Below are 14793 nucleotides of genomic sequence, written 5' to 3'. Positions count from 1 at the left end.
TTTCCATCTGCCGTCCTGCTCGCTCGCACTTTCTCTCTCTCTGCAAAATAAATAAATCTTTTAAAAAAAGAAAGTGTTTGATATCATAAATATGTGTACAAAAAGTGTATTTATAAAATGGGGACCAAAAAGAAGATAAATGACAGAACTCCAGTTTTGTGGCTACTTCTGGCACTTGTACAGCTCTTGCTTTAGACTGAGAAGAGAAGCAAAATTCAATCTATATAATGCTACCCTCTAAGACACAGTCTTTGCTTACTCTATAGCCTCTTTCCATTTCCCAACTAGTCTTTGCTTTTGTCATTTTCCCTCTTTGCTTCCGTGGTATCTGATTATTTTATGGTTATAAGATTAGCATTCATTTTTAGGTTTTGGATATGTTCCTGTATAATTCATACAGATCCTTCAACTGCAATTCAGATAAACATAATAATAGAAATATGTATACAAACTACTGAAAAATAGTTTTCTCTATCGGGGAAAGATGCCACCATCTTCCCACTTCCCACGAGAGAGAACATCTGAGCTAGAGTATGAAGAACACATAGGAGTTCTCCCTGTAGGTAAGGGAGCAGCAGCATCATGTGCAAAGGCAGAGTCAGGAAACCACATGCTCTGTTGGGTAAGCAGTTGGTACTGCTGGGGTCAGAATGTCCCTGGGAAGTGTTAGGGGTTAAGGCTCAAGGCATATTTTTTTGATCCCAAGTAATATGTTAATTTAGTAAACACAGTTTTCGTTTGAAATATGTTAATAAGCTTATTAAGTGGCATTTTGAAATACATTTCCAATGGTGTTTTTTTTCCCCCTCAGTATTTAGAATTTCATTCATCCTTCAGTTTTTATTAGGGCAGTGGATAGTACTTCAGATTTTTTTCCCTTTTTATGTAGTTTATTCATAAAGGATTCATTTTTCTCATATTTCTTTTTTTTTAAAAAGAAGGCTGTGTATTCAGATTAATTCAAGGATACAACCTGAAGAAATGAACAAAGTTTACTTTTAAAAATTTTGTTAATGAGTCTTGGTTGTGATAATGTGATTTGCCACTCGCACGTGTAGTCCTTGCTTCCTAGACCTATGTGTTCCCCTGCATCTAGTGGAATAGCGTTCTTTAAGATATTGTCACCCAGCTGGTATTCTGTAAGCTAGTTGCTTTGGAGCCATGGGAAACCTAGTAGGTGCAAAACAGTTCCCTCATTTTTGCTGTAAACTGAATGCCTCAATAAGAAACAGTTTTGTGTGGGAAAATTAACCCAATCTCAACAAGGTATTGTAACCCACCTGGCAGTATAACTATATTTAAGTCTTCAATAAAACATTTAACCATTCCATAAAACCTGCTTCTGGGTAGTGATATTTATAAGACCAGTGAATTTCATGAGCCTATTGTCTTCATACCTTTTGCTGTAAAATGAATATCTGGGTCAGGAACTAATGTGGGGGGCACCTAGGTGGCTCAGTCGTTAAGCGTCTGCCTTCGGCTCAGGTCATGATCCCAGCGTTCTGGGATCAAGCCCCGCATCGGGCTCCCTGCTCAGCGGGAAGCCTGCTTCTCCCTCTCCCACTCCCCCTGCTTGTGTTCCCTCTCTCGCTGCCTCTCTCTCTGTCAAATAAATAAATAAAATCTTTAAAAAAAAAAAAAAAAAAAAGAACGAACTAATGTGGTATGGTACTAAATAACTCATTTAGTAAGACCACAGTTGTATTACTTGTAGAAGCATGGCCAGAAGGGAGGGCAATACCAGATCTAGAATGGGTTTGTTCAAGTGAGGAACCACTGGTCTCTCCAAGATGAAATGGAACCAAGATAATCAATCTGATACTTGGTGGTTGACTGTCCGTCCGGCATATGGTGCCATATTTAGTTTTCAGCACTGGTTTCTGCTACTGGCAAATTAGGTATTCAGAGGCTATACTGGAATACCTTAATGGGGAGATCCCATGCCATTGAATATCTGCATAATCTCAAGTATGCCACCATAACCCTTGAGCTTATGTTATGTAAGCAGGGAGATGACTGAGGAAAAGGCTGACTTGACAGCCACAAGTGATTAATAAGCAGTGATTTTGCCATTGCGTGTTGGGGGCTTCCAGTGTCCATCCTATATTACTAACCAGAGCCTTACTGTCTTCAAAGCCAACCAGACCTGATAGCTACTCCCAGATTCACATTGCGCCTGTTTCTTAGTGAAAATGTACACTGGCTTTTTACTTTGGAGGAGATACCCTACTTGCCACAGCCCCTTGCATCCACAGAAATTTTACTAAGCTGGTAGGCTCCCAAATTTTCATGTGTTTTTTCCCCACTTTCTGGCATGTATGTATCTTACCAGGACATCTGGATACCTGCTACTTCCTGCTTACCAAGTTCCATCAGTATGAAGTGGGCCAACGTGTAATCATATGGGATGATGAGATGATGAAAGTCCCTGTGTACTAAATTGTGGCACAGAGCCGACAGAGACCTTAGGAAAGATAGTGAAAGTTTAATGCTGTTCCTTCTGGGTAGAAGCAAATGTTTCTGGTGTTATGTGCTTACTGTGGTAAAAGGGGAAAAAGCATTTGTCAGAATTATGACTACATTGATATACTTCTTTGAAGTAAACACATCTGGAAGAGCAGCTGTAATTAAAGCTTCTGACTGGAGGCTTTCCAAATTTGGATTGCATTCCAGACTCTTGGAAGACATGGGCCTGATACATGGGGGGCTGTGAAGGGCTCCAGGGGCTCGATACCGGTACTTCTCTGTGGTTTCAAGTGTACTTGACATTAACACTTCCATTATGGTATCTGTTGACTATCTTATGTTTTTTTTGCTCTTATAATTAGGTGGACTTTACATTTAATGATAAATGGTACAACCATATCATGGAGTATTTTTGAAGCAGTAAAATCTTGATTTCCCCCTTACATTTGTATTTAATTTATTAATTTAGTAAATTCATGTTTTATAAATATAAAATACCAATTTAGCAGCAAAGTCTGTTTTCTTTTAAATTTCGCAAAAGTTTTATTCAATGTCATATGCATCTTTTTCTTTTTAAAGATTTTATTTATTTATTTGACAGAGCAGGAGAGCACAAGCAGGCAGAACAGCAGAGGGAGAGGGAGAAGCAGGCTCCTTGCTGAGCTCTGAACCCGATTCGGGGCTCGATCCCAGGACCCTGGGATCATGACCTGAGTCGAGGGCAGATGCTTAACCACCTGAGCCACCCAGGTGCCCTCGTCATATGCATCTTTGACGTCACTTTTCTTTGTGATCGTCGCAGTGGCTTTTTGATGAGCTAGCATAGTTTTTCGTGGAACATCATCTGTCCACTTCCAGCCAAGTTAGCTGTGATTTAACATTTTTGAGTCTGTAGGATGTTGTCACTGGACATTTTATCGAAAGCTATAAATGTTTATATAAATACTATGATGGATCTTTCTCATTTGTATGGAAGGGGATATTCAGTCTCCTCAGTGTAAGCACATACATTTTGCTTTTCAGAACACATTAATGTACTGTTTTTGAAAAACATTTAATACAGAGTACTCCTGAATAGAATGTAGAGTGAAGTGAATAGAAAATTGATATGTATGATAAGATTCTAATTTTAAGTCATTAAAAAATAAGCCCAGGAGACACCTGGGTGACTCAGTCCGTTAAGTGTCTGCCTTCGGCTCAGGTCATGATCCCAGGGTCCTAGGATCGAGCCCCGCGTTGGGCTTCTTCCACTCCTCACTCTACTGTTCCCCCTGCTTGTGCTCTCTCACTCTCTCAAATAAATAAATAAAATCTTTTTAAAAAATTAAAAATAAGCCCAGAAAGAAATACATTAAAGTGTTAACATAATTTTCTCTTGTAGGATTGCAGATGGTTTTTCTGGATTTTTCAAATTCTTCACAATGAATATACGTTATTTTTATAATAATGAAAAAATAGTTTTAAAAGGTTTATCCCAAGAATTCAAGGATGGCTTAACATTGGAAAATTTATTAATGTGATTCACTGTATTGACAGTTTATAATAGTATAACCACAGGACTTGGTGAGCAGTTTGATGTGGGAAGAATGGAAATGTCTAGAGGAATTTCTAGAATTTTTGAGTGGGTGACATGGAGCCTAGGAAGCACCATAGATGGCAGGGAGAGAAAAATGGGTTTAGTTTCAAATAAGATGAATTTATGTGCAAGCATGTAGGTAGAAATAGTTGTCTGGTGGTAGGTGATTAGAAATACAGCAGACCTGAGACTGGGGAAATACAGAAAAAGAGGTCATTTATCTTTCATTAAGAAATTTACGACCTCTTGGGGAGAGTTTTAGCAGATAGAGACATTAAAATGGTAAGTATAATTTAAAGGATTCAGATCTATTACTCTATAATGCAAAAAAGAAGGGGAAATCAGTAACAATGTGTATTGGAGGACCATTTTAGAAATTAGGTGGAATACCGAGAGCCGATAGATGCATTGGGATTTAGATGCTGAGGAAAATACATAGGTGAAAGCACATAATTAAAATATTTTAATTTGTCAAACTAAGGTTTTTCAAGCATTCAGAGATTGGTTGGCTAGTTGAAATGACTAGATTAACCTTAACCAAAGTATTTAATATTTAATGAAAGAATGAATTGTTCCCTTTTGTGTTGATACTACCTAATATTTACTCTCCGTTAGACACTGTCCCAAGTGCTTGATATGTATCAACTCATTTAATTCTCACAGAAACCCTCTGAGCGAGATACTATTTTTAGCCTTATTTTACAGAAGAGGAAAGGGAGGCATAGAGATAGGCAAGGCATAGTAAGTGGAAGGCCAGTTTTCGGACCTATGCAGTTGATTTCCAGAGTTGGCTTGCTTAGTCGCCATGCTAGATTGTGCTACTCTCTATTTGTTTATAAGTTTGTTTACAAATTCCAAAATAACATTAGTAATTTCAGCTATGTTCTGTTCCACTAAAGCCATCAAGTAAGTATTTTGTTCATAAGATTCCACACTCTTTTCACAAAGGCGTGTATGGACTACCTGTAACCTAACCTCATTTTCATAATAATTGATATGCATTTTTGAAATCAGGTGATGGTAGGTATTTCTCAGATATAGAAAAGCTGTGGTCAACCTCAAGTATTAATTTTGTTTTAGGTATTAAATGGATAGTTTAAAAATTGTAACATTTAAGGGTACCCTTCCTCATGATCCCTGTAAGTGTCATTAACGTATTATCCTTCCTGTAAAAGAAACTAAAATGGATAGGATTTGGTGTCTCAGTAAGTTGTGATGCTGCTGTAGAAGTAAACAGAAGCAATGTGCTCTCTGTGGATGGTGGACAGAGTTGAAAATACTACCGGTTCAGGAGTGTAACAGAGCTAACACAAAACTGCTTCATAGGATTTGTTTTATGGCTTCAGGTATAAGAAAGAAGGATTATGCTTTCTTTAGATCTGACCCCCAGAAGTTACTAGACTCTTTAAGTATACCTTGAGAAGTAGTTTTATTTTTTATTTTATTTATTTTTTTAGATTTATATATTTGACAGAGAGAGAGACAGCCAGCGAGAGAGGGAACACAAGCAGGGGGAGTGGGAGAGGAAGAAGCAGGCTCCCAGCGGAGGAGGAGCCTGATGCGGGCTCGATCCTAGAACGCCGGGATCACGCCCTCAGCCGAAGGCAGACGCTTAACGCCTGCGCCACCCAGGCCCTCCCCCCCCGAAGTAGTTTTAAATAACTTTCAAAATCATTGTGTTTCTCAGAATTTAAAATGCCCTATCACTGTATCCAAAGTGTTGGGGAAATACTTCATAAAGCTTCTAAAACTCTTTACGTGAAAATGCTAAAATGCTTCCCTCCTTTTAAATGAGAAAATCATTTATTTTCAGTTGGTTCCCATGTGTTGCTAAATGTGTATTTCTCAGTAAGACATTTGTCCTCAGTTTGGTTCTCATTTGTGTTCTGATGTGGAACTTTAATATATAGAAGTTCAGTTTGTGTCTAGAGGAAAACTTTACTGCCAAACTGTTGAGACCACCTTATAAAATTTCCACAATGATTCAGAGACATACAAACTTCTTTAGATGAGTCTTTTTTTTTTTTTTAAAGATTTTACTTATCTATTAGAGCGAGCAGGGGCAGAGGGAGAGGGAGAAACAGACTCCCCACTGAGCAAGGAGCCTGATGCGGGGCTCAGTCCCAAAACCCCAGGATCATGACCTGAACCGAAGGCAAACACTTAACCAACTGAACCACCCAGGCGCCCCTGGATGAGTCTTAAGAATCTAAAGCTAACATAGTTAATTAGTTCAAGCGTAAGTTTTACTGAACAAAATTAAAAGCTGAAGGCTTCGCTGGTTCCATGATAGCATTGACTTTTTCACCAAATTTCTTACTAATTTGGATGAAGAGACACCTTAAATAGTATTTGGATTAACTTGATATTTTGAAGCAAAATGGTATCTGCTTTCAAGTATGCTTAACTGATTTTGTTTTCTATTTGTTATAAATATAACTAAATGATTAACATGACTAAAATGGTTAAAGTGTATTTACTGTTATAATACCTACTGGATTGGTTTTCCATGCTGGCAACGTCTGACCATATCATCTTAGACATTTTTAAATAAATAAGAGATAATGTGGTTTTTCTGTTTTATTAAGTGTTTGCTGAATACAGTTTCTTGAGGTTTTGCTTTCTTTGCCATCTTTCTAGTAGAAAAAATTGTATTCTGTGAATAAATAATATTGAGTCTCTTGAAATCATTTGTACTCAGTTCAGCGTAGGATGACCAGTCATCTCAGTTTGCCTGGAACTTCAGGCATTTCCCAGATGCAGGGTTTTTTGGCTTTAAGCCAGTCACCCTACTTTAACCTAATTATCTGAAATAAAACTTTTTGTGAACTTTGGAAGCTATTTCCAATACATTGGGTATTGCTTTAAAAGAGTTTTATCCCGACGCCTGGATGGCTCAGTCAGTTAAGTGTCTGCCTTTGGCTCAGGTCACCATCCTGGAGTCCCGGGATCAAGCCCTGAATGGGACTCCCTGCTCAGCGGGGAGCCTGCTTCTCCAACTCTGCCTCTCACCCCGCTCATGCACTCTCTCTCTCTCTCAAATAAATATAGGTAAACTCTTTAAAAAAAAAATTGAGTTTTATCCCTCTTATTTGTTTGTTAACCATCAACAAATTGCTGTGGTAATATGAATCATCTTTAAAGAGAATCATTTAAAATACCAATTTCTTTATTTGTAAGAGTATTTGACAATTGTGGTTTAATTCTTTTTTTTATAGGTATGTTGAGTCGATGGGATGATAGTCAGAGATTTTTATCTGACCATCCATACCTTGTATGTGAAGAGACTGCTAAATATCTTATTTTATGGTGTTTTCATCTAGAAGCTGAGCAGGTATTGTATGAACTTTGAGTTTCTGGAACCTTAGTGGATTCTGGTTTACTTTTTTGGTTTTTTGTTTTGTCTTTTATGTTACTTTAAATGAAAGCAGGAAGGTTATTAAATGGAATTAATTTTTTTGTTTGTTTTTAGATCTACTTGAGTTTACTGTGGGAATGTTTTTAGTTGTTTTAGTTAGCATATGGAAACTTTTCTCTTGTGTGCTTTCTTTGCTGCCTCATTTCTCTTGTTCCCACATACTATAAACCCTTTTCTTTTTTAAGCTATTGGAAAATCATGTTTTAAAATACAGATAGTAATCACAATATTAAATACATTTCCAGAGGTATTTCTCATGATTTTAATCTGTCTATTTTCAGAAAGGGGCTCTAATGGAACAAATAGCACATCAGGCTGTTGTAATGCAGTTTATTATGGAAATGGCCAAAAACTGTAATGTGGATCCAAGAGGGTGTTTTCGTTTATTTTTCCAGAAAGCCAAAGTAAGTAACTATTTAATATTTTTAAATGGGAAGATTAAGCCTTAGCTGAGACCTCTTTGGCCCATATACATCAAAGAATGCCACAGGCTAAACTCTGTATAGATATTATAGTGGGAAAACTTACTTTGCTGATTTCATTCTAATTTAGACTTAAGGGAGCTCTGTTAGAGGCTGTACTATAGCATGCATGTGAAATGGAGACTCGTTTAAATGAATGTTTGTGTTCAGGAAAATTAAGACTAATGCATCATTTATTCAGCCAGTAAGTGTTGACCGTCTACTAATGCAAGGACTGTTTTCAAGATGCTGAAGATACAGTGTTGAACGAAACAGATACAGTATCCTCCATGTATAGAACTCACAGTTTAACAAAAATAAAGTAAAAAAAGAACTCATAGTTTAATGAGAAATGACTTTTCTAATGAAATAAAAAGAAACCTAAAATTTCAACAACTAGAAGAATGGTTAAAAACAACCTGTGGTACGAAGAATATTATGACAACCATTAACATTAAAGAAGAATTTTTAATGAACTGAGAAAATGCTATGCTAAAAGTCAAAGGAAGTGATACATATTTATATATAGGATGATGTTGGCCATATTAAAGAAAAATAGACATGTCTAGAAAGATGAAATACCATTTCACACTCACTAGATTAGTAATAATTGAAGAGTTGTACAAGAAGTAGAGCAATAAGAGTTCACATTCACTGCTTGTAGGCGTATAAATGGGTACAACCACTCTGGGAAATTTCCTAGCGAAGTTGAACAAGTGGTAACACCCAGAAATTCTCCTAGGTATATATACTAGAGAACAGATTTCTCAGCATGTGGTCCAGGGACACCCAACTGTCTTCAAGACCTGGCTTCGGGAGGCCTTGAGTCAAAACTGTTTTCATAACACAAAGATGTTATTTGATGCAGAAGCAGATGTGTGAATCCAGCCATCTTCTGTTAAGCCAGACTTGTCACTAAGTATTTTTGTTTCAGAAATGAGTTTTTTTAAAATAAAAATGTTAGAAATGTTAACATGTAATGAGTTTGTTGTTATATGTCAGATAATATTTTTCAAATTCCTGGGTTTTAATTTCTAACACAGTGAACGTTGACAAATAATAGCCCACATAAACAGGACTCTTTAGAGTCCTCAGTAATTTTCAGCACTGTGAAGGGAGTCCTGAGACCATGAAGTTTGAGAACTGCTGCCCTTGAGAAGCTCTTATACACGTGCACCACATACCATAATGTTCATAGTAGAAGTGCTCATAATTGCAAAATGCCTGGGAGCAACCCAAGTGTCTGTTGACTGTAGAATGAATAAACTGGGATACTCATTTGGGTAAATATTAACCAGCATTACTGTGGATGAAAAAACTAGAGTGTGAAGAAAAAAAAAGTCACAGAATGATATATCCAGTATCTTTTAAAAAATATTCTATATTCTTTTATAAAGTTACAAAACAAGCAGAACTAAATGATATATAGTTGAAGGGTACGTAAGTAAGCAGTAAAACCGAAGAGGCAAAGGAGTGACTTTTAAGAAGAAAGTCACATTAATGGTAGCCTCAGAGAAGGGAGAAGAAATGCTCTTGGGAACTGATTCGTAAGATGCTAGCAATGATCCATTTCCTAATTTCTATGGGAACATAGTGGGGTTTTGCCCAATAAACTACATACGTATTTCACATGGTTTTTTTACATATATGATACATTTCAGCATACACAATTAGACGTTAGAAGGACATATACCAAAAGTTTAACTTTGATTATTCTTGGGTGGCAGAATTACACATGATTTCCATTTTCTTTAATATATACTACAATGAACATAATCCCTTTTATAAAGAGGAAAAAATGTATTAAGTTAAATGTATTGAATTAAAAAAAATATATCAGGTTGATAGTAGCCCTACCTTAAATGCTCTAAATGCTTTTAAAGTGCAGCCTAAATAGGTAATTTTCCCAAAACAGTAAGAGTTTTAATGAGTAAACGATTGAGTTGGTATTTTAGTTAGGCTTCTAATGACTATTCTAAATGTTCACTTGACACACAGACATAATAAAAACCATACTTTGTTTTTCACCTTACATGAGTGGATATGTTTGAACTAGTGCTTATTAATAGGATAATGGAACATAGCCAACATATGTCTAGTTTTTGAAATTTACTTTGTCAAAATAGAACTGAAAAGTCTTCAATCTTAGCATTTTGTTCTTAATAATTTTCTAAAATTAAGGAATAACTAACTTTCATGGTACTTATTACTTTGTGCCAGGTACTATTCTAAGCACTGTACATGGATTAACTCATTAAATCCTCATAAGATTTTATGAGGGTTATTATTTCTATTTTACAAGTTAGGAAATTAGCATAGAGAATAGTTTACTTAAAGCAAAAATTAGTCAAGTCTCTCTAGATCGAAATCCCCAGGCCTTCGGCGTGCAGTAAAGCCCGCAGCTGTGCCACTTGGCTCCCTGCATAGTTTGTTGCATAACCATTTGAGAAGGATTACTTGTGGATATGAAGGCTAATATCCTGTATGTCTGTACAAGTACCATATGTTGATTAAAGTGAAATGCTGTACTAAAGGAAATGACTGCTAAATTCATAAAAAGATAGAATGGCAGCACAGAACATTGTCTGCGTGATTTGTATAGATATTGATGTTAATAAGTAACTCACAAGTTTTAATTTGATTACATAACCTAAACTACATTAAAGAAAAAATAGCATTCCACACAAGTGGGCCCAGTGATACTATGGAATGAGATTTTGACAAAATCTTGTCCATCACCTTCAAAGCCTAAAGTCCTATTAACATAGGGTAAGTGCTGTGTCATTCTTTAACTGCAGAGGAACCCTAAGTGGAGGCTACTGACAATTGCGTGTTTTACATCAAGAATCTTGATTATGAAACGGGGATGTATTGTATGGTGACTAACATAATATATTAAAAATCATTTAAAAAAAAAAAGAATCTTGATTATGTTCTACGTTATTGGAGGGAGGTCCCCTCCTGCAACATAATACTCATTATAGTTTTTCCTCTCCATAATGTTGAAAAGGTTATTTGCTTCACTAAGGTAATTCCAGAATGGAATTGAATGTTGAATTTTATTTGGTTTTCATGGCTTTACAAATAGGGAGTATAGAGCTGGAGATTGACAGAAACAGGTAATAGTGCCTTATCATTAACTGCTGGAGAATTAGGAGGTTTTAAGAATATCCCTTGGTTGTTGCTTGGCAATGTGAGAGGTTAAATGTGAACTATTTTGGATCTTGTCAAGAATCAAGAGAAATACGGAGAATTCCTACTGTTGTTATATTTGTGTGTGTATATACGTATTTGTGTGTATGTATGTATGTTTGTTTTATATTCCTGGAGCAGAGGGAAATGGAACAAACCATTAATATTCCTATAAAACAGGTCGTCTTCACAAATCTGACAGGGGTCTTGGTGGTGTCTACGTACATTTAAACTATTCATCTCCTCTTTACTTCCTCCACTTCATATCTAATATGTTTGTTAGAATTTAGTGTGCGGTTTTGAAGTCTTGAAAAACAGAGTCTTTGTTTTGTGTGTTTTCCAGGCAGAGGAAGAAGGTTATTTTGAAGCATTCAAAAATGAACTTGAAGCTTTCAAGTCAAGAGTCCGACTTTATTCTCAATCACCAAGTTTTCAACCTATGACAGTTCAGAATCATGTTCCCCATTCTAGTGTGGGATCTGTAGGTTTGTTAGAATCCTTACCACAGGTAAGTTGGAAAAGTAAATATTTGTTAGTTTTGTTTTTAAAGATTTATTTATTTGTCAGAGAGAGCATGCGCACAAGCGGGGTGCGGCAGGCAGAGCAGGCAGAGGGAGAAGCGGGCTCCCCGCCGAGCAAGGAGCCTGATGCGGGACTCGATCCAGGAGTCTGGGATCACAGCCTGAACCCAAGGCAGACGCTTACTCCACTGGGCCACCTGGGTGTCCCTAAATACTTGTTTCATTAATTTATTCACATAACTTTTGTTCTTTTAGACTACTCTTTGTTCTTAACATGTAATGTATGCGAGATCATTTTAAATATTCTTGCCTCAGAAGATCACTCTTTCATTTCACGCCATGTTTTGGCACTAAATCTCTTCCATCTCTTGGGTATTTACAGAGACATCAAATTCCACTCCTTTAAATATAGAAGAAATGAGTTGTACCTAAGCACTCTTAGAGGCAAGTGTTACCTACTGATCATCTCAATCATAAATTTTTCAAGATGGCTCCTGAGGAACATCTCATTCTCAGTGAACTGTACTGTTAAGAATTTCTTGGGATGGGGGCACCTGGGTGGTGCAGGCTGTTGAGTGTCCAGCTCTTGGTTTTGGCTTAGGCCATGATCTTGGGGTCGTGGGATCAAGCCCAGTGTCCATGTGGAGTCTGCTAAAGTTTCTCTCTCCCTCTGCCCCCCCAACCCACTGCATGCCCACACAGGCTCTCCCTCTTAAATAAAAAATCTTAAAAAAGAAAATTTTTCTTAGGATGAATTAGCTTCAGAGCATACAACCAAGTGGCAACCAGGGTGATTTGTTCCATGAGTTTATTTAGTATTATTTTATGAAATGTTGGTGTTGCCTGCCAGAGGTAATATTTTTAGTACATTAATGCACCTTCTGCTAAGCTGCCCTTGCTAATAATGTTCACCAACTGTTTGAGCCTCTGCTGTGAGATCAAGATAAAGCTGTGTTTCTAGCATGAAAGGATTTCTGTCGGAAGAGGGAGATTTAAGTTATCACTAGAAAGTTGCTGCGCATGTTGATTTTAGTAGCATTTTAATTGAGCCCAGTCATCTCATTTCCTGGCCCCAAGATTCTAAGACCAGCGTTAGCCAGTTCAGTCTGTTGCCTACGCAGTGAAAAGAGCACACTCGTTCAGAAGACAATGTGAGGAGAGCCCTGTAGTTTGAAATCTCATATAGTGGTAGGATTGAGATTTTCAGTATCTACACCTTATGTCTCTATAATTTCACCATTTCAGTTACATAAGTCATAGGCCAAAGTGACAATTAAGGAAAACAATTGATAATATTCAACTCAGCCAAAAATACTGATTCTCAAGGATAAGAATAATCAAGGTCTTGATTTTTACATATTAGTAATACTTCCCCTTCATTACATCTATAAGCAATATTCCCCCTCCATTTGTCCTACAGACTATCTCTTAATGCTCTTTAAATATAGCAATGATTTTATTTTCCGTTTTTTGAGAAATAGCCCACAGGGAAGTAGTCTTTCCAAGGGAATTTTATGACTGTAAGACACTGTCAAGTCCAATATTATAAACCTAAAATTAAGATATCACATAATGAATACAAAAGAAAGAAGAGACTTTGAAGGATGTTATTGGTTCTAAACATAAGAGGGAAAAGATACACATTAAAATATCCTAAGAGGCCGGTATTATCAACAAATTGCTTCTAGTTCGAGAGAACTAAGTTCTTACTGCACGTATCAGAGAGCTGCTGAGTCTGCTGCTCAGCCTCCCTTGGCGAGATGGGGGGGCTGGGGCTATACTGTTTTGACACTTTAAAGTTGCCAATATTATCAGGATTGTTCAGACTTAATTCATTTGAGCTAATTCCTCATGGTTGGAGAAGTTGAGCATCCTGGTCTAGTCCTCCTGAGGGAAAGAAGGACTGGATAAAATTGCAGCTAGATGCACAGGACTGTAGACTGGGTGATGGGAAGCTTTTAGGAGAAAAACTTACTGTAATAATTATATCCCATTTTTATTACATCAGTTTATAGATTGCAAAACACTTTTCATATGTTGTTGCATTTCATCTTCTCAAAAGCCCTGTAATTCATTTTCATTCATTTTTATGGATGAATAAACTGAAGCTCATGGAGGTTAAGCAGTTTGCCTGAATGACACGGCTAATACTCCAGTATTCTATCCTGCTTCACTGCTCATTCACCCGCACTTCAGACTGTTGTTGAATCAGATGCTAGAAACAGGACAGGAGACACAGTCATGTGCTCTTACAGAGGACTAGTCACTGGGATGAGAAATGTGTTGAGAACGTTCCTAGATGAAAATATAGGGTAATCAATGGAATTTCAGTGTAGATTAAGTTAGGTATGTTGATTGCTTTTTGTTTTTTTAAGTCTCTCCGTAATGAGGTCTTAACAGTTCTCAGGGAGACGGATGATGAGTTCTGGAGGAACTCCAGTCTGGTCTTGGTAGATAGTTGTAAGCTCTGTTCTGAGGGGCTTTGGAATTGGGCTTGCATTGTCAGAAAAGGTCTTAGTACTCTGTTTCTTCAAAGAATGGAATAGTGTAATGAGAGTTTAATAATTTTTTGTAAAACTTAAATTGGCATAACACTTCAGCTTTTTTTTTTTTTCTTTTTCCAGTTGACAATAATCTTGTGAAATAAGCAAATACCATCATCCTTAGTTTTGAGAGAACTAAACCAAGGCCTTATGGACAGAGGTGTTATAACAGTTACCTTAGGTTTATCCTATAGACCAGCTTTTAATTTTATTCAATGTGATGAGTAGTTTTCTTTGTAAGGACTTTATTACAAGAGGTGGTAGAGGCAGGATTAGAACTGAGGTCCAGCATTGTGCAGTATTCCGGACCTCCGTCAGTTACTGGTGCCACTTCCTTCATCAGGACTTGCTGGGGAATAATCTGGCGTCTGGCTAGCTTTTTGACTTTTACAAATAATGGAATTGCAACGTATTGTACTTTAAGAGAATCTTTTGAAAACTGTGCCTCCCTATGGGGTGGGAAAGTTTAAGACATCTATCCCCTGTTTGGACTATTTTCCTAATTGGTGTTCATTAAATAAACAAATGAAAACAGGTGATAGCGGTAGTAAAACTCTGAGTAGCTAGCAGATATTCAGAACAACTGAATAGACAAAAGTGAATTCTTAGGGAAGAA

At 37.0% G+C, this 14793-nt stretch overlaps 1 protein-coding gene across 4 annotated transcripts in view; it reads left to right on the top strand.

Annotated features, from left to right (window-relative positions):
• Positions 1-14793, top strand: part of CDC37L1 (cell division cycle 37 like 1, HSP90 cochaperone) — a 28039-nt gene that overhangs the window by 7439 nt on the left and 5807 nt on the right. For 2 of the 4 annotated variants that reach the window (XM_026519256.4, XM_026519255.4), the window contains exons 4-6: positions 7261-7376; positions 7742-7864; positions 11457-11621. In XM_026519256.4, the coding sequence (XP_026375041.1) occupies positions 7261-7376; positions 7742-7864; positions 11457-11621 (404 nt within the window). Of the gene's footprint in view, positions 1-7260; positions 7377-7741; positions 7865-11456; positions 13223-14793 lie in introns of those variants that run through there. The other 2 variants (XM_057305582.1, XM_057305581.1) reach the window with 2 other exon arrangements.

Source organism: Ursus arctos, unplaced genomic scaffold (assembly GCF_023065955.2).
Source record: "Ursus arctos isolate Adak ecotype North America unplaced genomic scaffold, UrsArc2.0 scaffold_33, whole genome shotgun sequence".
Classification (NCBI taxonomy): domain Eukaryota; kingdom Metazoa; phylum Chordata; class Mammalia; order Carnivora; family Ursidae; genus Ursus; species Ursus arctos.
Note: the sequence above shows the minus strand (reverse complement) of the source record. Positions and strands in the feature narration are given on the sequence as shown.